The sequence below is a fragment of the Chiloscyllium plagiosum genome, chromosome 41, assembly GCF_004010195.1.
Source record: "Chiloscyllium plagiosum isolate BGI_BamShark_2017 chromosome 41, ASM401019v2, whole genome shotgun sequence".
Classification (NCBI taxonomy): Eukaryota; Metazoa; Chordata; class Chondrichthyes; order Orectolobiformes; family Hemiscylliidae; genus Chiloscyllium; species Chiloscyllium plagiosum.
This window is the reverse complement of record NC_057750.1, coordinates 4,260,728-4,283,947: the sequence shown is the minus strand read 5'-3', so window position 1 is coordinate 4,283,947 and position 23,220 is coordinate 4,260,728. Positions and strand designations below refer to the sequence as shown.

Here is a 23,220-nt window from a genome sequence, read left to right as displayed (position 1 = left end):
CTAGCCTTTAAACTTTATGATTGTTAATACGAAACCTTTCACTACCAAATCAATTTCCACCATGTCAGGCACATGCTCCAAATCTCAACCATTTGTTGCTTAAAAATATTTTATTTCGTGTCGCCTCTGGCTCTTTTTACCAATAGCCTTAAAACACTGTCCCTGTTTATCAACCGTTCAGCCTTGAGTAACACCATTACCATTCGAAACAATCCTTCAATTCAACTAGTGTTCATGCCAGTGAGTATACCAGTTGTCAGTGTGAATGCTCCACTTAAGCCTCCTCCTCCTTTTTCTCATCATTGTAAACTTCTATTCCCTTCTCTCTCACATGCTTACCTCACCTCTAGTTAAATGCATCTACTGGGCATTTTTGGGCTGAAAGGCCTGCTTCTTTTTCATATTTGCTTCCTAAAATATCAACCACTTCCTGTGGTAGCAAGTTCCATATTCTCACCACTCTCTGGGTAAAGATGTTTCTTGCCAATCTCTTAGTGATTACTTTATATTGGATGCGGTTTAGCTATGTTCATTCCCATGAAAGGAAAATGTTCCCTCTGCGAAGCCTCTGGTCAACAGCGTTATGTGAATCCATCATGATTTTGAAACCTCTATCAATTCTGTGTCTGGGGTCAAAGGAGAGCAACCCCAGCTCCTCTTATTGAAGCTGAATTTAATCCCTCACCTCTGGAACGGTTCTAGTTAAATAGAATCTGTGTAATGCAGATTGGAATGGGCAAACTGGAACATGCACCTGCAATAGGAGACTTCAATCAAGATAGAAAGGATTTAGAGGGGATTATACTCTCTTGTAGTATCCAGTTAAGTAACACTTATTAATGTGGCTAATGATGCTCTGCAATGCACACTTTAGGGCTGTAAGCTCTGACACAATCTAGGAACTGAAATGCTTCGAGAAAATCAAGGAGAGCGGTAATCTAACTATATAAAAGTGTTGAAGAGGAGTAGATGATGATAATAAATTAGACAGTGAACTGTATGACCCCAATTAAAAGACTTCAAGAGAAAGATTGGAGGAAATTCCTCCTCTTTCCACATGAAATTGCAGAACACAGTTCTCCAAAACAAAACACTTGTCAGTTGAGCATCTGATTAGGAGAGTGTGGGGTAAGATTAATGAGTATAATGATTACCCAGAGACATGTACACAGAAAGAAAACAAAATGCTGTTGGTTATCGTGGCCCCTGAGAAAATAACAAACAGTTAATGCTGTACTATGAAAAGTAACAGGACCACAGTAAGTAGTAATATAGTGGCCAGACAAAGATACGTAAATCAGGGGCATTGCTCCTGTACTTGGATCAGTCATGATCATCCTCCATCCTAGTAATCCCTCCAAGTCTCTCTTTAATCATTTCCCCTTCAATCAATTCTTACATTATTATGGTGGGCTTGGTTGGGCCGGCCAATGCAGCTGCTCACAACAGCTAAATCACTGACAGATAAAATTACACTTTTTCTTAAAAGGTGACCACAAGAAGCTAAATAAGATACTGAGGTGACTGTCCATGGGAGTAATGGATACACAGGCCACTTCCAGCATATTGCAGTCAGTATCAGTCTTAAGTTTTTAAGCTAACGATTACAGACAAGCAAGTCTCCCTCTCTTCCTGAAACAACAGCCGATGCAGAAATTGAAAGCTTCACTGAGAGGTGCTGTGTTTCTGCCGCATTGGGCTTTGTCAGAGTCCATTTACATTGCTGCCAATATTTGATGCTTAATCCAACTACTGACCTTGAGCTCCTTTCACTACAGATTGGGCATCGAGTTACTCCGGTAGATAATATTTGCTGCTATTATTTATTGAGTGCTGCTGAAAATCAATCCTCCAGCAGAACTGAAATCAGACTGGGGCAACTGATATCCAACAATGCAGAGACCCACTTCAGTGCCAATCCTAAGGGTTTTAGCACTGCTGATTTGCCAGAGGGGATAAATCTAGATTTTGTTTTATGCAGCTTCAAGTCCCGGGATATTCAGTTCAGAGCAGTTGATGTGATGCCACTATAGCGATGTATTGTGTAACGTTCGCTTGGACTAGTCTCAGGTGACGCTCTCCCAGAGGTTTCAGGTTATCCTACACTCTGTTGTCTCACAATAGTGACATTATTCTCTATTTCTCTTCACACAGACACAGACTTTCAGGAAGCATGGTGCGCACGCACATGTGATGCAGGTCTTTATTTGTAAACAGGTAAAACAAGGGTCTGCAGGGAAAGGGATTTAAACGTTGCAAGGACTTAAATGTGGACGACACCAGATTTCCCAGCAACATAGAGATTGCTTAAAGTTTTTTTTTGGAAATACACCTAACACAGAAGATAGTGACGCCGTGAGTGAATGACAATCCACACCAAGGGCACAGGTGGTGCCTAAACCAGTCCTGGTTTGCCAGCTGAAGTGAGAGTAGATCTGTATGTTAAAATTTAAAAAGCTGCCCAATATAAATATCAGAGTCAGGTCATCTCCCTGGAGAGTGAAAATTATTTAGGAGCCTTTATGCCATGATGGACTCAAGTGGAACTGGCCAAAGCCATTTCATGTTGGCAACGTCACTGGTCTTGTAATCTGGAGGCCCAGGTAAATGCCAATGGGGACATTGTCGTAGAACAGTTCGGCACAGAAGGAAGCTCTTCAGCACAATGTGCTGGCTCTTTCCCACTACAGCAGTATTTAAGTTCAATTAACCAATAACTTAAAAACAAATTGAGGATATAACTTAGTAATAGTATCACAAAGCTAGGTGTTGTCATTAAAAACCGTATCAGGTTTAGGAAGGAAATCTGTCATTCTTACCCAGTCTAGGTTTTCATAGAACAGGAGTCACTGTAACACAGTTACTCTCGCCATCTCAGAGGGCAGTTTCGAGACAAAGAAACTGTAGATGCTCGAGTCCCAGGTAGACAGGCAGGTGGCTGGAAGAACACAGCAAGCCAGGCAGCATCAGGAGGTGCAGAAGTCAATATTTGGATAAGGGTTACATCCGAAAAACATTGATTTCTCCACCTCCCGATGCTGCCTGGTTTTGTGTGTTCTTCCAGTCTCTGCCTGACTATTTTGAGGTGGCAAGCAAGCCACTGAATTTAACAGCAAACACAGATGGGCAATAAATGACAGTCTTGCCTGTGACACCCTTACCTTAAAAATGGAGAACAAAAAAGGCTCTCTGAATTAAACAAGAAAACTTTCATTCCAATCACAGGGGTTGGACCAGCTTTCTGAGGTGGAAGGAGTTTAACCTTCACTTTCACACAATGAGTGGTCAAATGTTTAATTTGCTGCCTGATAAAGTGACAGATTCAGATTCAAATCCTTGAAGGAGGAAACATTGCAAGGATATAGGTGAGCAAGGCAGGTGAATGAATGGTTTTGTCTTCAGTAAGAGCCAGCACAGACTAACTGTGCTGAATGGCTTCTTTCTTTTCTGTGCAATTCAATGACAATGTACTTTATGCTCCACTGGGTTCCTTGCAATTGCTATTTACTTGAAAATCCCTACAGATCAATATGTATAATGTATTACTGGTTTAGCAGGTGAGCCCTGGACCACACTAAATCTTCAGCCCTGATGTTAAGAGATTAGCTTTAATAATTTAGAAATGTAAATCAGGTTTTGACTATGACATTTAAGGGCTCCTGTAGTGGATCCTCACTTTGTAGAAGTTCAAACTAAACAGAAGACTACAGCACAACTGCACAATTCTCATTCATCTGTTGAGCTATACTCCACAGGACTGTATCTGTTCTATAGCATTTCCAAGGCCCAGCTAAATAGAGGACTTGTCTAGAATTTCATAAATTCAAGTATTGTGAAGAAATGGTGGAAATAGTAGATTGGTATTTTGAGTAAAATAGAACCAGAGTTGCCGGAAATCTGAAACAAGCAAAATCGGAAATTTCTGGAGGAATTCAGCAACTCAGACAGCATCTACAGAGACAGAAACAGAGTTAACCTTTCGAATCCTATGGGACTCTAAACGTTAACTCTATTTTTTCTCCGCAGAAGTGTTTTGAATTCCTGATATGACACTTCAAAATATCAAAGCTGCTTTCAGATTGAATCATACCTTCATACGCTTTGGCAACATTGACCAGACTGGACCATTCCAATTCAGACTCTGTGTCTGGCAGAGGCATCAGTCCTGGATCAGTACGACGCACAGGAATTCGGTCACGGACATCAGTCAAGGACAGCTCAGAGGCAGACATGTTTGCTGAGTGGTAGAAACACAAAACAGAATTTAATTCCAAAATTTGAGGGGGAAATTGCCAACAGACCAGGAAACAACTGCTCATCAAAATACATCTTTTCCCAGCGTTTCTGTGCTGACGTGCAATGGGTAGTTAATGAGTGAAAAAAGTGTGGCTCAAGAAGAGAGGCCACATTGCATCGAGGTATTATGACAACTGAGAGGAGAATTAAAAAGCACAGTGTGAAAGATACAGAACATACATAGGTCTGTGTTTAAAACCTCCCAAGGGTGACATAGATCTCTTCAATCTAATTAATTCTCTCTCTCATCCATCTTTCTCTTCTGTTCTCAAAGGCCTGTGTTCACAGAGCAGTGAGAAAAACAGTTCACTTCACAGAATCCCTATAATATGAAACAGGCTCTTCCGCCCAACAAGTCCACTCCGACCCGCGAAGAGTAACCCACCCAGACCCATTCCCCTTACCCTATATTTAACCCTGACTAATGCATCTAAACTACACATCCCTGAACATGACAGGCAATTTAATGTGGTCAATTCACCTCACCTGCACATCTTTCAATTGTGGGAGGAAACCCACGCAGACATGGGGTTCTATTAATTTAAGGCATGCATTCTGTCCAACATTTATTGCCCAGGGTGGCACGGTGGCTCAGTGTTTAGCAGCACTGCCTCACAGTGCCAGGGATCCGGGTTCAATTCCAGCCTTGGGTGACTGTGTGGAGTTTGCACATCCAGATATGTGCAGGTTAGGTGAATTGGCCATGTTAAATTGCCCACAGTGTTCAGGGATGCGTAGGTTAGGTGTATTAGTCAGGGGCAAATATAGGGTTGGGGAATGGGTCCGGGTGGGTTACGCTTTGGAGGGTCAGTGTGGACTTGTTGGGCTGAAGGGCCTGTTTCCACACTGTAAGGATTCTAATCTAATGCTATTCATTTGACTGGGGAAATTCAGTTGTAGATAACACATGTCAAACTGCAGTTTTGACACTTGCTGAAATGACCAAAACCAAAGAGAAAGAACAGGCCATAATGGATCCATCCGCTAACATGTGAAGGGAACAATCCCGTTAGGCATTTCACAGTGAGAATGTTTTGAGGAGAAATTTAATTGAGGAGTCAACAAAAGATAACGAATTATCAGTTACAAGTTCACAATTATTTTATAGACATACATAAACACACCAATACAAAAAGAAAATTCTAAAAATCTACAATTAGAAAGAAAGATCAGAAATTAATGGAGATATTATAGCCTAATTTACATTCTTACATTTCTTTTCAAGATTTATTGCTGCTGGAGGCTGGGTCAATCTGCGTGTGGGCAGTGTTTGTGAAGGGTATGTGCTGGTGAAGATCACATCGTTTGGCAGTGCCTGGTCAAGAGCTGCAATCTGGGAACTGGACAAACCGGCTTCCCTCCGTCCACTGCAGATGCTTTCATCTGACAGAGTCCTCTGCAGTGCCTTTCGTGAAGAATGCTAGAGAGAAGCAGAGAAGTTCCTTTATTTAAGGAAAAGATAAAAGGAAAAAAAAAGTTCACGGAAGCTATAATGTTTGCACGTGTTTTACAAATCACAGAGGATTTCAGACCACTGACTGTAGCCAAATGTCCTGAATCACACTATTTCCACCATAGCAATACAGCCTGATACTTCAGTTCTAAGAATCTACATGGGCTCTTTCGGATGTCTGGGATCATTCAGGCGGCTTTTATTGTGTAAACGGAGTCGCCCAATGTTCCACATAGTCTCCATCGAACCAAACGATATCAGGTTGGATTCCCTTGTAGTGCGATGGTTAAGATATTAAGGGCAGAAAGAAATTATTTCTGCTGGTTGGCAAGGAAAGGATTAAAAAGGACATTTTTAGCCAATTTTATATCACTAACATTTGGAAACATTACATAATTGGTGGCAGAAATGTGGAACTCTTCCATCAATAGGAGATATTGGATGTAATGCTAATGTTACCGGAGATAGATTTTAATCAACAAAAGCTATGAAGGGATATGTGGCACAGTAGGGTAAATGGAGTTGGGTTGCAGATCAGCCAAAATCTCAGTAAATAAGAATCTGAGGAGCCGTTTCGAAAGTTCAGATGATGCCAATCTAGACAGGATTGTGACTTGGGATGACTGTGGTCGACTTACTTTCAGAAATGGAATAATCTGTGGTAATTCACTGAAGGAGTTGTGCAGGGAGCTGGAACAAAAATCCATATCCCATCACTTCACATCACAACATGTGCCAAAAGTACAAAGGTAACTTGTGCGTGACTGACTTTCTTCCCAAGCTACGTATTCCCATCTTATTGCTGTACCTCATGGACAACAAGAAAATGTGTATTTCAGCATCCACCCAATCACCATGGCTGCCCAAGGTAAAACATACTAGCATTTCTTTATCTTGCTCCGGCAAAGGGTTGTCCAACAAAATTAGCTTCTTTAAATCTTCTTCAAGGGTTGATTTGTGGGACTTGCGTGGTGACCGGAGGTCTCGGAGTGAAGCTCGCAACCTGGGCTGCCCAAAGACATTTGTAGAGACAACGCTGGAAGTCCTAGGAGAGAAAACAGGAAGCGGCTAAGACAAACAATAAACATCTACATGCCTGGGATATCGCGTATGTCCCTGGATTACATTCATTTCACTCTCTTTAAACGTACAAAGAATGAGTTAGAAAAAACAAAAAGACATGTAAACAATGTGTGTGCGTTTTCCCTCTTGCCCAAGAAGTGATTTTCCAAATTGGGATTCTTGGAAGCCTGGAATGTCATAAGATTTTATCTCAATTGATTTACTGTTTGCTTTGAAAGTTGGCTTTCCAGGACTATGTCAGAAAAGGGGCACACTTCCTTCATTACCCCACGAGAGATCTGAAAACTGTTGTGATGGCATGAACTCATATCGCTGGGCAAAACACTAAACTTATGAACATGAAGCATGGAACTAGAAAAATGTCATTCAGCTGTCAAACCAGTTTCTTGCACAACCATGTACAATCTGCCCCATCGTGAACTCAATATTCTTTTACTTAATCTTCCAAGTAAAGATATTACAAAATTTCTACTTGGCCTAAAGGGCAGTCAAATGAGGTTCCAGGACATCTATTCAGCTTTAACGGCTGGTCAATCCGTTGCTTGTGACAATTGTTTTTTAAAATTGGTTTCTGAAACTCTCAGCATCTTTCAGAATGGCTGCACCTCCCCTCCACCCGCCAGCATGTGTTCTCTACTCCAATTCACAATCCTGCAATTCATACTGGATATTGTGCAACACGACACGAAGTACTGGATTAACTGTAGGCAGTCCCCAGCTCTTCACTAAAGACAGACAGTGTGCGTTGATACTGCACAACACTCACATACACTGCTGCCTCACAGCACCAGGGTCCCAAGTTCAATTCCAGCCTCACATGACTGTCTGTGTGGAATTTGCACATCCTCCCTGTGTCTGCGTGGGTTTCCTCCGGGTGCTCGGGTTTCCTCCCACAGTCCAAAGATGTGCAGGTCAGGTGAATTGGCCATGCTAAGTTGCCCACAGTGTTAGGTGCATTAGTCAGAGGGAGGTGGGTCTGAGTGGGTTACTCTGCGGAGGGTCGGTGTGGACTGGTTGGGCCGGGGGGCCTGTATCCACACTGTAGGGAATCTAATCTAATCAAATCTAATCATAGTTTATATTCTGACTCACATCAGGTCTGAGTGCCCCATCACCTCCACGGTCACTGACCTACACTGGCTCCAGATCCAGTCTCACTTTCAAATCCCTTCATGGTCTCAAACCTAATTCTTTCACATCCTTCACCAATCCGTCTACAAGGAGAAAGTGAGAACTGCAGATGCTGGAGGTCAGAGTCGAAAGCGTGGTGCTGGAAAAGCACATCAGGTCAGGCAGCATCAGAGGAGCAGGAGAATCAACGTTTCGGGCATAAGGCCTTCATCAGGAATCCTGATGTAATGTCGATTGTTCGGATGCTGCCTGACCATTTGTGCTTTTCCAGCACCACACTCTCGATGTTCCCTTTAGAACTCTGCATTCCCATCATTCTTACTGTGCATTCGCAATTTTCTTCACATTGACATCTATGACTTCAGCTACCAGAGTCCGAAGCTTCAGAGCTGCTTCCCGAAATCCTTCTTCGCCTCCTTTAACATCTCCAGTATTTGGTGACCTGTTCTAATCTCTCCATGTAGTTTGTGTCAAGTGGTTTGGATTGCTTTGCCATGTTAAAACCTCCTTTAATAGAGATGTGAGCTCTGGCTGAGTGAGCAATAGTGAAGCAGCCAGAATGAACATTTTCTGTCTGGAGAGAAGAAATTGACATGAAGCGTGTACACTGTGGGAGACCTTTTATATAGGAAAACAGGAAGCCCTTTAAACATACGATCAAACTTCTAACATGTGTTTGAAGGGACAAAAGCTTTGTCCACCCAGGACCGCTACACAGTCTGTGACAAATAAGCCTTTGAATGAGTACTACTGGCAAGATTTGCCACCATCCATCTCCAGGCCAAAGTATTCTAAACCCTTAGATCTCATGTGGCAGCACAAATTGGTTTTGATTTCTCCTGCTAACTCATTCTGATCTGAAGGGAAACCACTTGCAGATTCAGAATGTAAATGCTGTTGAATTTCTGCCCAATTTTGCCACATGTTGGTGATTAGATTGTGCTCCCTGTCGAGACAACACTGGGTAGCAGATGCCACTGAATAGGCGCAGTCAGAGAGATATCTTTATTAACTCTTTATTTTTGGTCTGTGCTAAGCATCAAAATCTTTCCCCAGCGCTGTGCTCACAACTAGTAACATTTACACCTCACACTCGGTGATTCTTTTCAAGGACCATGAAGAATTTTTAAAATTTTTTGTTAACCTTTTCCTAACTTTAATTTTTGCTTGAATAGGTTAGAAAGGAAGATCAAAGTCATTGCCTTGAGCACTCATTACAAACTCCATACACTCACCACCAGTCAATGCCTTCAGCTGAAATGGATGCTTCACAACCTCAAAAGGCATATCAAACTGTGGATTTCAATTTTGACAACATACTCTTTCCATCCAAAAGGCAGTCTTTACTTACACCTCCCTTCCCCGTGGACAAATCCACTACTCGAACCCTCATCCACACTGTCACGCCCAAATGAACTTTTCCAATACTCTATTACTCTACTTATTTCACAAACTATAACTCTGGTTCTGCTGGGGGAGAAAAAGGCAACATTTTGTTTAAGCATTTTGTCTTGCAGGACAATTCACACAGAACAGTATTTAAAAATCATAATTAACTGGTGCATTCTTCACTTGCCGAACAATTAGTACTCTCCAAGACTAGGGAACACATTTTTAAATTGAGAGTAGAGAGATTAAAAAAAGACATGGGGGCAATTTTCTTTCCAACACAGAGGGTGGTTCATGTGTGGAATGAACTTGCTGAGGAAGTGGTGGATGTAGGTACAATTACAACGTTTAAAAGACATTTGGATAAGTATGTGAATAGGAAAGGTTTGGAGGGATATGGGTCAGGAGCAGGCAGGTGGGACTAATTTAGTTTGGGATTATATTCAGCATGGACCGGTTGGACCGAAGGGTCTATTGCCGTTTGGAATGGCTCTATGAAGAAACCTTATCTGTATTAAAGAGGAGGAGGATAACGATATCAGGAGAAAGGAAGTGAGGAGGCCTGTGATTTCTTGCCATTGAGAGTCCCTCCCAAAGCGTCCAGCTCTATTCATCTCACTATTAACCAATGCTGTTCATTTCCTTTCTTTCCCCAGAGACAACATTTTTCATTTGTCTATTAAACTTCATTTGCCATTTTGCATGATCTAAATCCTTTTATGAAATATTATCTGCGGAGATAAGAAGCTTACAAATGCTTTCAGGATTCAAATCATTTATGTAGATCAAGAAAAACAAGGAGTCCCGGAACTGAAAGTTGCAATAAAAATCTATTATTGTACTTGAAACTGGAACCTACTAGTAGTTTAGAAATGACCAGATTACATTCAGCGAAACATGAGCTTTCATAGATGATAATTGCAGCTTACATTTTTTACTCCCCATAAGGCCCCACCTTTGCATAAGTGAGGTGTTCATTTTGCTGCCACACCACTGGGCCTCTCACTAGTTTACACCTACATTCATTCTGAAAACATTCATTTAAGTTTACTCATAATTTCACCCTGCCCTAAGTTCGAGACTGCACTAATGTGAACAGCTAAGCACAAACCCAGGCCACAAATCCCAACCCCTCCCATGGACCTCTAATGAATTATTCCATTCGTGCAAACACAAGTGCTGTACTAGGCTGCACTGGAAGTGCCACAATTTCAGATTTTGTCAGTGAGATGAGGAAAGAACAGGGCAGTGGGGAAAGAGAGGGAAGACAACAGGCAACAAAAATTCTTGCTCGAGTACAGAGTGATCATGAAGGAAGCTTTGCTTCAGTGTACAGTACATGTTGGGGTGAAGGTGAGGCAGAGTTTGTTTATGATGCTTTTTACTGCTCAGCTACAATCAATGCTTCAAGGTGAAGAACGGGCAAGGAGTCAAGGCCTGCAGGTGGAATGACTTCCAAGAATAAATTCTTTGTAAGAACAAAGAAAACTGATATGGGGGTAGACAGCAGAATTGGAACCAAAAGGCCATTCCCATTCATTTCCTGAGTTTCACCTTTCCTAACACTCGCACCACGCAAACTTGAATATTTTAGACAAGCGATCATATCTTGGCTTCTGCCAGTACAGCTTTTGGGAAAATCACTAGGAGGTATGGAGTTGTGGCAAGAGTGAGTCACACACCATGTTTTTCTTTTAATTGTTATGTGGGGAAAGTATTCCAGCATTTGTCCAGCCCTTCCCTCATGTTGTTCAGAATGAAGTAATCAGATGCAATCCTATGGCCTCCCACTTTGGGCCACAGCATGTTAGCAACACCCTCTGTTGAATAATAAACTGTTTCACAATTCATTGTAACCATACACACCAAGTACAGAAACACTGGCTAAATTAGTCAGTGAAAGACAGCGAGGCAGATACGAGACTGGTACAGGTAGGCAGACAAGTGTCAAGGTGTGCTGGTTAGGGGGCCATCCCAGTTCTCCAAGATTAAGACATTTTCCCTAATTGTTTTAGAAGCTACACCGTTCCCTCATCACCACTGCTGCCACTTAACCCAGTCTCCATTACTGACAGGTGTCAAACTTTGAATAATTCGATACAACTGATTTATATACATTTGGCAGTAGAGGGGTTACTCCCATTCGTGAACTCGTCAAAGTTTTCAGATCTAAAATGCTAGCCTTTTAATAAAAACAAACTTCTATTTGGATCCAACGTCAAAGACAGCTAATATCTGAAGGGCCTATTAAATTGCAAAGCAAACAGAATGCAGAACAAACAAAATGCTGGAGAAACTTGACAGGTCTGTTTGACAACATCAGTGGAGACAGGAACAGAGTTAACGCTTAGAGCCTGACATGAGGAGTATTTTTTAGAACTTAACTCAGGACACTCTGTTGAGATAGCTCTAGCCAAATATTAATAAAAGTAGCCCTTAGTAAATGCCAGTAAGAACTCAAATGAAACAACACAAACAAATGTTAGTTTCTTTTTTCTGAGCTGCACTGGATGGTTTGTGAAAGGAAGCCAGTAGAAGCTGTTTACTTCAAGTTTAAAGAGCAGAGGATTTTAAAAAAAAGGCCATGACATCTAAAATGGCCCTCTCCAACAGCTGTTGGAAATCAGCACTAAATTCGAATGCATGCGCCTATCTGAGGTAAAAATTAGACCTGTTGCAAATGGGAGAGGAAGACTCACATCTGGCACTTCTAAAGTTCTCCCACTCTGAAAATCCAGCCCCGAGTCTTTACGTTTGGACCACTGCCCTGAACTGGACAGCTGCAGTTTTGGCTTCCCATTGCACTTTGGGAATGTGGACACTGTACCTTTATCAAGTGGTAGCAGCAGTTACTTGCTGCTAAATCAATGGTGCCGGCTTTCCTTTGATTTCCAAACAACGAAAGCACTTCAGGCAATTTAACCCCCTAGCTTCAGCCAGGACTTAAAGACTAGTTCTTTTGGAGTTAAACTGGGTTTTATTTATTGACATCAAACAAATAACTTGAGATTATTGACAATATGGTCTTATTATATGACCGCAGCATTCGTTCAGCAGTCTATTAGGCAGGAAGCAAATAGGACCACAGGGAGAAATGCAGACTGGCGCTCGAATATTAATGTGCAGGGTTTCTAGGATGCTGACTATATTAAGACAGAATGAGAAAGTCATGATTTTATCAATAACAAAAACATTGAAATCATCTGAGTGTACAGCATGCAGCCTACTCTATTTCCAGGTCAGGTACTGAGATTGAAGTGATGTGAACTTATTATCAGACTAAGGAACAGATTGTCCAATTGCAGTCTGGCCAGTTAACATGCAACAATTTCCTTTAGGCAGTCTCCATCTGGACACTGAACTAAGGGGTCAGTCCTCTGCTTTTCACAGAAACCTCTGAAACTAGTCACATAAAATATCTAGATAGATGTTAGAAATGTATAAATGTATGCCTCTATGGATTCAACCTACTATCCAATACACTTGTACTCTCCATTTAAGTCAAATAATTGGTGCCAAGCTTATTAGATTCAGAACTCACATTCAAACACAGAGGTAGCACATTATACCTCTATGCCAAACGGCAATGAGTACGTAACTCTAAAGGAAGAATTCAAATAATTTGAATATCTAAAAACAAAATTCCAGCAGTTACAGAATTTTTAACAAAATTAATGCTTTTCTTGGCACTACTGAAGAGCAGAGAAACTTTCTGCTAGTGTCTCAGCCAACATGTATCCCTCAATCCACAGAATTAAAACAGATTAACTTGCCACTTATCTCTGTTATGGGACTTTGATCGATTTCCTACAACAGCAGTTAAATTGCTAGAGTTCTTAAATGCGATTTTTGAGAAGATTTGTAGCTCAGGTTGAGGTTCAGGTTGTAAGTTTGCTCGGTGAGCTGGGAGGATTTTTCTCAGACATTTCATCACCATGCTAGGTATCCTCATCCGTGAGCCTCCAGTGAGGTGCTGGTATTCTGTCCCGCTTTCTATTTCGGTGTCTCAGCCTGTTAAGGTGGGTGATATCATTTCCGGTTCCTTTTCTCAGAGGTTGGTAAGTGGGATCCAAATTGATGCGTTTATTGATGGAGTTCCAGTTTGAATGCCAGGCCTTTAGGAATTCCTGTGCATGACTCTGTTTAGCCTGTCCTAGGATGGAGGTGTTGTCCCAGTGGAAGTGGTGTCCTTCTTCATCTGTGTGTAAGGATACTAGTGATAGTGACTCACTGAAACAGCTACTGATGAACCTAAAGGACCCTAAACCGACAACCAGCAAAACTAATGTCATTTACAAAATACCATACAAGGACACTACATTGGACAGACAGACAGAAAACTAGCCACCAGAATACATGAACACCAACCAGCCACCAAAAGATATTACCTACATGACCCAGATCAAACTTACAACCAGAGTTCTTAATTAATTACTGAACACTTTTGGCACCCTCAGTTTAGGAAATTGTAGGTACTGGATATTTCTTTTCACTTTATTATCTGGTTTTTACCATACGAAGGTAGGAATTAGGTTCTGGAGTAGACTATTTGGTCTCTCTGGTCGACTGCACCATTCGATAACTTCAAGGCTAATCTGACTGTAGCTTTCCTGCCAATTGCAGATACCCTTTCACTCCTTTAAACTGCCCTAAAAACGGTGACCTCGCTTCCACCACTCACTCAGGAAAAAGTCCAAAAGACTTGTGATGTTCAAAGACATTTCTTCTCAGTTCCTTCTTAAATGGAAGATCTGTTACTTTTCGTCTGTGTTCTCTCATTCTACAGTCTTCTAGAAGAACTGCAGTGGTTCACAAATTTGGAGGTGCTGGGGTGTACAAAGTTAAAAATCACAACACCAGGTTATAAACCTGTTGGACTATTTGGAAGCACTAGCTTTCGGAGCACTGCCCCTTCAAACACCTGATGAAGGGGCTGTGCTCCAAAAAAAAAATTAGATTAGATTAGATTCCCCACAGCGACCCTCTGAAGAGGAACTACTTGGACCCATTTCCTTCTGACTAATGCACCTAACATTAAGGGCAATTTACCTGACCTGCACATCATTTGGACTGTGGGAGAAAACCAGAGCACCCAGAGAAAACCCATGCAGATACGGTGAGAATGTGCAAACTCCACGCGGACAGTCACCCGAGGCTGGAATCGAACCTGGGACCCTGGTGCTGTGAGGCAGCAGTGCTAACCACTGAGCCACCGTGCTGCCCCTAGTGAAAACTAGTGCTTCCAAATAAATCTGTTGGACTATACCTTGGAGTTGAGAGATTTTTAATGTGTTTCACAAAGGCAGCTTACCACCTTAAGGGCAATTATGGTTGGGCAATAAAGTGTGGCCTAACCGGCGACACCCACATCCCAGGAAGTGAAAAACAAAACCTTGCCTTTCCCACACCCATATCACTTAATCCCAACTCCTACCCAACACACTGTCAACATCTTTTGGCAGGAATGGAAGATAATTCTGCCCCTATGTCTTACGAGCTGAAAGGAGCCAAGAGATTAGGACTATGGAGTCCAATTCGGAGTGAAGAAAATGAAACAACACTAAGCTGATATAACAAGCTTGTTGGGAATTCAATGAGCCAGCACCAGATGGGCTTCCTTCCTGCCGGGAGAGGGAGCAGCCTCAAGGGTTCCAGGTATGGGGCTAGGAAACAGTAAGGGTGAAATGAACTGACCCAAAAGGAAAAATAAAATGTAACCAATCAAGTTACCCTTCTCTCACTATTGGCCATAACAAGCTGTTTATGGTGATTACCAGATTAATCATAAGAGAAACTGACAAAAGACAGCTTCTCTTCTTTCCCCTGTAGTTGCCTTGTGAAAGTGCAAAGTAGTGGCTACACCCCAGGCAACGTTTACATCGTCCGAAACAACGTGGGTTTAATGAGCTGAATGACCTTCCTGTTCCATGTGTTCATAGAAAACCCCATCCTCAAACTCCTGAATGGGGACAGAAAAAAAAATTTAACCTGGTTTACAAAAAGGCAATGGTTCGAGTTTCCAAACTTGAACATCAAAATACACAATCCAGTCAGCAGAAGGCAGCAGTAATCCCCTCCCTCCTGCAAGCTGGAAAGACTGAGATGGAGGCAGAGTGCTGATTCATCAATAACTTCCTGCTTAAAGAATATTGAAGAACAACAACAAAAAATGTAATCCTCTTAACTATCAACAAATACAGAGGGAGGAGGAAGTATTGCTTCCCTCAAATCAAGGAAGAAAGACTAAGGTCCAAACTTCTGAATAAATTAGAATACACAGGAATAGGTAAAGTCAAATAATGGTATTTATTGGACAAGTCCTGACAAACCTATCCCAACAGTTACTGCAGCAGAGGTCAGATCAGTTTTCCTTCACCTGAATCCAAGGAAAGTGATGGGACCAGACAGTGCACCAGGCCGTGCACTCAGAGCACGTGCAGGTCAGCTGGCAGAGGTCTTCTCGGACATCTTCAAACTCTCTCTGCAGCAGGTCACTGTCTCTGCAGCAGGCCACTGTCCCTGCCTGTTTCAAGGGGCCATCATCATCCCTGTGCCTAAGAAGGCTCATGCAGCATGTCTCAATGACTACTGACCAATGGCCCTAACTTTGGCGGTCATGAAGTGCTTTGAAAGACTGGTCATGGCATTAATCAACTCCAGCCTCCCCACTACTCTTGGCCACTCTAATTTGCCCATCAGACCAACAGATCCATTTCAGATGCCATATCACTTGCCCTTCACTCCCCCCTAGAACATCTTGACACCAAGAACAGCTACATAAGAATCCTAGTCATTGACTAAAGTTCAGCCTTCAACACTATTATGCCCTCGAGAACGGTAACTAAACTTAGTGATCTCAGACTAAGCCCCACTCTGCAACTGGATCGTCAGTTTCCTGACCCACAGGCCACAATCAGTGAAGATTGGGGATAATATTTCATCTTCACTAACACGCAACACTGGAGCCCCCCAGGGGTGTACACTCAGCCCCCTACTGTACTCACTGTTTACTCATAACTGTGTCGCCAAATACCAGACTAATGCCATTTATAAGTTTGCTGATAAAACCATCATAGCTGGTCGAATCTCAGATGGAGATGAAACAGACTACACAAGGGAGGTGGAAGACCTGGAAAAATGGTGCACTGAGATCAATCTAGCTTTCAACGCTAGCAAAACCAAAGGAACTCATTATTGACTTTCATCGGGATGTTACTCATGCCACCCCCCTACACATTAACAGCACAGAGGTGGAATGAGTGGAGAGTGTCAAGCTCCTGGGAGTGGTAATCCACAACAAGCTTTCTTGGACTCTTCATGTGGACGCACTGGTCACAAAGGCCCAACATCTCCTCTTCCTCAGGTAGCGGAGGAAATTTGACATGACGGTGAATACCCTTGCCAACGTTTATAGGTGCGCCATCGAGAGCATTGTCTGGATGTATCACTACCTGGTATAGTAACTGTACCATTCAAGATCGGAGATGGTTACAGAATGGTGAATCCGGCCCAGACAATCACAAAGGCCAACCTCCTGTCTATTGAATCCCTCTACCAGGCCCGCTGTCAAGGAAAGGCAACCAGCATTCTCAAAGATCCATCCCATCTTGGCAATGTTTTTCTCTACCATTGGGGAGAAGGTACAGAACCCTGAACACATGCACTAGCCGGTTTCAAAACAGTTTCTACCTTACTGTTGTTAGAATACTGAACGGACTCTCAAACTCTTAACATTCGCCTGTACTGTATCTGTATTTTTGTTTTTGCCGCTGTTTACTTATTATTTACTTATCTGTGCTACTTTTACTCTGTGATCTGCCTGTATTGCTTGCAAGACAAAGCTTTTCACTGTGCCTCGGTACACGTGACAATAAATTCAATTCAATTCAATTAGTAATGTCAACATTCGGGTTGAAAAGCTTCAAGCTTGAAAGAGGAAAGAATGTCCAAGAGAACAAGAAATTTCACAGTTCTAGGTCCAAGGAAGGAATGAATAAAGCAAGAGACTGCAATGATTCTGGTTTTCGGCAGTGATGACAGAAGTGGTAGAAAAGAAACATGCAAGGAGGAACAAGTTCAGAGAAACAACAACAATAATCACTCATGTGGGAGTGCTGAATGTGAATATCATCGATTAGAGAGCTGCTTTTCATCTTGCACCCATCAGGACAAACACAAGCATGTCACATTTCAAACGATAACAACAATTTATTCTCCAGGAGGAATGGGCTATGATTGGAGTCAATTTGCCAACTAATCCCTGCTGGAGACAGCAGCAAGGAAGTAGAGGCTCCAAATCTCCAGATAACTCATAAACACACAAAGATTGAACATTCCCTTTTCTTTTGCAGAGAATGGACACTTGTTAATAAATGCATGTCACTTCCAGCAAGCATAAATCCTTTTTCAATGGCAACTCTTAATCAGAGCTGACATTCCAACCAACCGGCACTTTATTCTCTGGTAGTAGAATTGAATGTAATTCATTATCCTCGTGTTTGTCTGATGACTGCAGGATGAAAAGCTTCAGCAATAAGCAGCAGTAAAACAGAGAAGTGAGAAAGACTCCAATGAAGAAATGCTTGACCCATCAGATAACCTTGCATCTTATTCAGAAATCAAAAGTAGCTTCCCTCCAGATCTAACAAGCATCCAAGACTTAGTGGGGTTTTAACAACATAGTGGGTTAAAATTATGGAGGGGCTTAAACAGAACCAAAACTTTGGAGATGGGTACATTCCACTCAAGGCTAGGAAGGAGAACAAAACAAAAAATGTCAATTAATGAATGCTGACAGATGAAGACTGGACCTTTTGTTTTGAATTGAACTTCTATGAGACACCAGTTTCTTTTTGGCTCAGTGAATATGCAGAGTTTAAAAAACCCCACCAAAAAATGGCATTGCACATGCATTGAGAGTTCTTTGTCTTAAAAAGGGCAGCCCAAATTTTGATTTTTCACCATGTGACCAATTAAGTTTTCAAAATTGAATATTTCATCTGGAACTCAAAACAGATTTGACAATATTGAGAATGTAGAGGCTGGGCATACCTACGAGCTAAGCAGCTGAAATTTGTTGCCCGTCCTTCCCATGGAAGGTCCTCTGATTTGGTGCTGAGAGAAAGGGAGACAGAGAAATTGGGGGGGGCGTGGGAAAAAGAAAGTGAAGCAAGCACAGAGAGAGGTCGGCAATGATTCTAGTAAAAGATTTGAAGACAGAATGCACCATCTCAGTAATTAGTTGGTGCATATAGCATAGAGGCAGTGGGGAGGAAACTACAGAAAATGGCAGCTGGGAGAAAGGAGAAGAATAATATGTTGAAAGGGCGAGATGAAGAGGGCTGGGAGGAGGTTTGCCTGAAGCAGAAACACCAGCACCGAGCAATTGGACTTGTTTATGTGTCATGTTTTAAAAAGTGAAATGCAGAATCAAAGTAGTCCGAAGCTGTACTCATTTTTAGAAGACTGAGCTCCAATCTGCTCAAGGGAAGGCTCATACGTTTTTGTTTCTGCGAATCCAGATGATCGGCACGGGGTAGTGGTTGGTTTTTTCCAGCCAGTTGGGCACAAATTCTTCACATTCTGATAGGAGTAGAAAGATTTGGGGGCAGAGGCCGAGAGCTGGGCATGTACTGCCGGTGGCTTAGATACTTCCGCAGGTGGGGTCTTGTATATGTGAGGGGTCTGTCCCGGTCTGCAATTTACAGTGCTGGAAAAAAAAATTAAAAATAAAAATGAACAAACAGTTTTTATACAAATGTGCTATTCTATGCAATTTCCACATTCTGCTTCCATCACATCTTCTCTCCTGAAATTTGTGGCTTATTGAGGTGTCAGGAGCTCGGCTAAATGGTCAGAGCTGCATTCTTTACAAGTGTATAAAGACTATCTGAAGGCATTTCCCCCAGTGTCAATACCAACTTCTGGGTCAAGACTTACTAATGACATTTCATTTGCATCCCATTTTCCTTTTAGTCTTGCACAGCTGGTAGCAGACTTGCCAGAGTCAGAAACTTGTACTCTGAAACCTTACTCCAAGGCTTGAGCACATGAACTGAACTGCACTGACTTGCTTGTGTGCTACCCAGGAGCAGTGCTTTGTGAGTGGTACTGCCCTTTGGATGAACACATTAAATTGAGGCCATCGCTTGCCTGTTCTGATGATTCTAGCGGATAACAAAGAACCTGAAACACAGCTCAAAGTGCAGGGAGATTGCTTCACACCCTGGTCAACGTTCTTCTCTTGACCAAAGACAGACGGATTATACACTTCATTCCTTTGCTACTTTGGGTATATTTCTGTGCACATTTTGAGCAATGCACTTACAACAATTTATTATACACAAAGCATTTTTTCCCCCAAACTGAATTCATGTTATATTAAGTTTATTTTTAAAAAATTTAGAAAAACACTATCATATGACAAAAACAGTATGAGGCACAAAATTAATGACATAAGAATGGAATTGGAACATGATGATACATCACAAACAGGTGCTAGATGAACATACGTCCTAGCCAGAGGCTGAGGCCCCACAGAGAGAGGACCATTCGACATCTTGCACAGAGGGAAGCCTGGACTGGATTCAGGTCCAGTTCAAACCTCTGAGCACATAGTACACCAATGAACCTTGTCTGAGAGAATATTAATGGTTATAATTGCAGAAAGTAGCTTAAGAATTTTGTTTTGGAACTGATCTTAGTATTTACAGCAGCTTTAGATCATGCAATATAATTTGATTTGGTCACTGTTACTCAAAGATTCAAGCAGAAGTGCTTTTATTTTAAAATGTTTAACCCTAAAGGAGAACACACTCTATATCTCTTGCCTTCAAAAACAAAAATATCGGCTTTATTTTACAAAAGATGCACAATGTCACTTGTAAAATCCCATGACAGGGCTAATGAAACACTATAGCTGAAAAATAAGTGACATTACTAACAGACAAAAGCTCAAGGACATTCTTTTGTCTGCTATTTTGTCTACTACTAACTGCTTCATTTTAAAAAGGGTTAAAGCCTTGAAAATAATAGATGAAAACTATTTGACAAACTAATGAATCATCTAACTACTGCAAAGCCCAATTCCTAAACTTAAGTTAGTTATCATGAAAATTATTTTTAGGAACAGAACCGGTGTCTGGTTTCACCGCCAATTTTAAGGGCTAGTGAAAAATTGTACTGGCAAATGTGCAGGTCACATAATCATAGACAAAATAACTATTTCCCATTCTCCCTCCATATAATATTCCTCTTATTATGATAAATATATTTGAAATCATGAGCTGATAGAATGGTATGAAATACAGGTTTTGTATTAATGCATGGCTAAAACTGTTGGATAATTACAACCTGTATAAAGCTTCAGTGACACAAGCGAACTGTAATAGCCAGCCATGGTAAATGGGATTGGAAGAGATTAAATGGAAGACCTGCACAGAAGACACTAGTCACTGCAGTCTGAGTACAGCATTCTCTAACAGTCAGCTCTTAGCATTGGTAAATTACTGATTCAGTTACTTAGCAATGATTTCAGCATCATACAAAGAATACGAATTCAATATAACAGGGAGAGCGAGACATCTAGCTGTGACTAAAGTATTGAAGATGGCAACAGGAATTGTTTGGTTTGTGATTTAAAAGCATCACGGAAAATGTATTGTTGCAACCAAAGCGTATTAAATTAAATGTGTTCTTCTCTGTTAATAAAACCTGTCTATGATCAGAATCTCATGTCTGCTGTTAATCAGGAAATTCTGCCATTAGCCTGGTGACTAATATAAATCAGTCATATTGATAAGGGTTTATTCCAATAAATTGTACTGCTGGCTCCCCTGTAAATAGGTAATGCTGACAGCTCAGCCCAATTTCACATTGAACCTTGGCCAAATGTGAAGACTTGCTTTGAAATGCTCTGTAGTCAGCATCTGGGATTTGGACATCTGCCATTTCCTACGCTGTCTAATAAAGAACATACAAAGACTAACTTCTTTCCCCTGAGAACAAACCCAGTCTCCTACACCCAGGAAAGATGTTTTAGTGGAGTCTTGAGTGGTGACTTGCCCCACAGCAAAAGATTAAGAGGGGAAATGTAGGGAAAAGGCGAGGAAAAGCAGAGGAGAGGAAGGGAGGAGAGGGAGAGAGTAAAATAGAAAGCGTCACATTTACATAGTGCCTTGTACAATTGAGTGCATTTAAAGTGTTGTAACATGTGCAGAATGAGCTCCCACAGACAACAAGGCGATAACAATTAGGTTATCTGTTTGAAGTGATTCTGGATTACAGATGAAGTGTTAGTACGCTGGGCTGAACTCTTCTACTACTCTCTGGAATTGTGCCCTGCCTTGTGTCCAGCTGAGAGTTGAGTAAGGATCATGAAACAATGCTTCACACAAATGAAGGCAGTACTGCTGTGAGTGTGCCGGCACGTGTGCAAGCCTGTGGAGTGGGACTCAAAACTACAACATGATGACGGAGAGGTGAATGCACTACCCACTGAGACACAAATCACACAAAGTGATTGAATTGAAAGCATGTCACCAGCCATCTGACTATCATGACAAACACTACAGAATCCCAAAGCAGGTTTATTGTTGGGCTGTTGAAGAATCCCAGATAATTGCACTCTCAGATGATGAACGATTTTGATTAATTACTCATTCCTATTTTCTCCAAGAGGATAACAATCAAAGACACCAAGTTTTCAGATGCCATTTATGCTCCATGTTGTGGTCAGCTCCACTGGAACCATCTGGGATGTCTTGTGGCTGGTATTAATCAACGTTCCTGATTTCTAGTAAGGAAGGATGCACGCACAAAGTCTTCAGTAGAAGACAAGCTCGGTCTTGATAAACAGCAGTAGTTTATTACATAGTACTTAGTAACTAATTACATTACATCAGAGCTCCAAGAGAGTCTATCCTCATGGATAGAAAATATACTATGTTAGTACCTGAATGGGTTAACTGTCATCTATGGGTATGTTGCTGGAAAAGCACAGCAGGTCAGGCAGCATCCAAGGAGCAGGAAAATCGACATTTTGGGCCAGAGCCCTTCATTAGGAAATGTCGATGAAGGGCTCAGGCCCGAAACGTCAATTTTCCTGCTCCTTGGATGCTGCGTGACCTGTTGTGTTTTTCCAGCAACAAACTCTCAACTCTGATTCCCAGCATCTGCAGATCTCACTGCTTCCTAACTGTCATCTATGACAAGCTGAGCCCCAAAGCAATACAAAAGGATGGAAACAAATAAGATTCTTGTGACAGGAGTTTTCACATGTGGGGTTGTGCACAAAATAAACCTTGATCAAATATCTAATTGTAGCTCCAGTTTTTTGTCTCTCCCTGTCTCATGTTTCACAGATTACCAAGGTTGCGTTCTAAGAGTGTTCTAATGGCAATCAGGGTATGGGGGATGTGGCTGTTGGAGCATCTGGATCAAGTAAGAGGCTAGTGAAAGAAAGGCCAATTTACAGCAGATATCAGTGATGTCTGGGTGGTTGAGAAATTAATTGCAAAAGCCAGCTCTATACTACGAGGAAAGGGTAGGTTACAATTACATCAAATGGGCCGTCTGCTCTCCCCATTTAAGATTAGATTAGATTAGATTACAGTGTGGAAACAGGCCCTTCGGCCCAACAAGTCCACACCGACCCGCCGAAACGAAACCCACCCATACCCCTACATTTACCCCTTACCTAACACTACGGGCAATTTAGTATGGCCAATTCACCTAACCTGCACATCTTTGGACTGTGGGAGGAAACCGGAGCACCCGGAGGAAACCCACGCAGACACGGGGAGAACGTGCAAACTCCACACAGTCAGTCGCCTGAGTCGGGAATTGAACCCGGGTCTCTGGCGCTGGGA

The 23,220-nt window shown here is 41.9% G+C and overlaps 1 protein-coding gene across 4 annotated transcripts in view; it reads right to left on the bottom strand.

Annotated features, from left to right (window-relative positions):
* sipa1l3 (signal-induced proliferation-associated 1 like 3) overlaps window positions 1-23,220 on the bottom strand; it is a 240,262-nt gene that overhangs the window by 16,490 nt on the left and 200,552 nt on the right. For 3 of the 4 annotated variants that reach the window (XM_043680772.1, XM_043680771.1, XM_043680773.1), the window contains 4 exons: window positions 18,852-19,061; window positions 6,629-6,794; window positions 5,509-5,716; window positions 4,091-4,237 (listed from right to left, as the gene is read on the bottom strand). In XM_043680772.1, the coding sequence (XP_043536707.1) occupies window positions 4,091-4,237; window positions 5,509-5,716; window positions 6,629-6,794; window positions 18,852-19,061 (731 nt within the window). The remainder of the gene's footprint in view (window positions 1-4,090; window positions 4,238-5,508; window positions 5,717-6,628; window positions 6,795-18,851; window positions 19,062-23,220) is intronic. The other variant, XM_043680774.1, reaches the window with a different exon arrangement.